The sequence below is a fragment of the Pygocentrus nattereri genome, chromosome 15 (assembly GCF_015220715.1).
Source record: "Pygocentrus nattereri isolate fPygNat1 chromosome 15, fPygNat1.pri, whole genome shotgun sequence".
NCBI classification, from domain to species: Eukaryota; Metazoa; Chordata; class Actinopteri; order Characiformes; family Serrasalmidae; genus Pygocentrus; species Pygocentrus nattereri.
Window position 1 is genome coordinate 1802673 of NC_051225.1, and position 1270 is coordinate 1803942.

At 43.4% G+C, this 1270-nt stretch overlaps 1 protein-coding gene across 1 annotated transcript in view; it reads left to right on the forward strand.

Moving 5' to 3' along the window:
• Positions 1-928, forward strand: part of nppc (natriuretic peptide C) — a 3168-nt gene extending 2240 nt beyond the window's left edge. Inside the window, exon 3 of the mRNA XM_017685826.2 lies at positions 661-928. Within this exon, the coding sequence (XP_017541315.1) occupies position 661 (1 nt within the window). The 3' untranslated portion in view covers positions 662-928. The remainder of the gene's footprint in view (positions 1-660) is intronic.
• The last annotated feature ends 342 nt before the right edge of the window (positions 929-1270 follow it).

A 1270-nucleotide genomic window follows, 5' to 3' on the forward strand; every position in this document is an offset into this window, starting at 1 on the left:
GAAGCGGGCAGGAAATCCTCCACCTGACTCACATAAATGCCAAAACATGAAAGAAGCAAAGGCGGTGAGGCAGCAGAGAGGCAGTTAGCCGGAGTGGCTCGAGGGCACCGGGGTATTTAGTGGAGAGACACCAGGCGATTACATCACGGCGGGGGCTGTTTTTGGCGCCTCGCAGTGCGGAGTGATTCAGCCGGGTTTTTTATACGTGACACTGTGTTTATATACCAAACCCTGCGAGGATTCCGCTCCGAAACACTGCAGTGCATTGAACTGGCTTCATTCGAACGTGTGCATCATTTCTGCATGAATAAAATTTGTTGCCTCTTTGCCAAACATGAGCAACCTGGAAGACAAACTGCTGGTGTAATGTATGTGGCCATGACGTGAATCCAAAGCATGACCCCTTTTTCTGTGTTTTGCTGGAAAAGTGTCCTTATTTGAGTCTAATTCTTGGTGTTGTAGGAGGCCGAACGCTGCAATTAACCATGTGCTCTCCACTCTCTCTCCTCTCTCTCCTCTCTCTCTCCTCTCTCTCCTCTCTCTCTCTCCTCTCTCTCTCCCTCTCTCTCCCTCCTCTCTTTCTCCTCTCTCTCTCCTCTCTCTCTCCTCTCTCTCCTCTCTCTCCTCTCTCTCTCCTCTCTCTCTCTCTCTCTCTTCCAGAGTGATTAAAGGACGCCGTTTGGATTTGGACATTATTGACTTAGTTGCTCCTCTTTTGGGGGAAAAGACCTCAAAGGCGCCGGATTAACGGTACAGAAGCGCCACGACCAGTTATGGGGACGAACATCATTTAAACCAACAAAAAAACACACACATGTATAAACGACAACACTCCACAAGATTTGGGGACAGTGGTGTAAAAAAAAAAAGAAAAACTCGCAAAGCTGTATATTGTCGCTGCTGCTGTACATTCATGTACTTCATTCCAGCATAAATGTATTTATGTTTTAAAAAAAAGGCTATTTATATGTTTATAAAAAGAGATATTTATAAATATGAGTTTTATTTATGTAACATTTCGAAATGAACGCAAAAAAAAAACTGCAGGTCAACTCTGTTTGTAACTTTTTTTGTCTCAAATAGCTGTAAATGTTTTAAAAATGATTAAAAAATCATGCATAACTGATTAGAATCGTGCATATATTTTATAAAACAGAAGAAATGTCTTTGTTCACATGAAGAGTTGGTGTTGGCTCTGTACTCCATCCCACTGCTGTCATGCCAGTTGAGGCACGGTTTGAAGCTGCTTGGGTCCAAACAGGCGTAAACA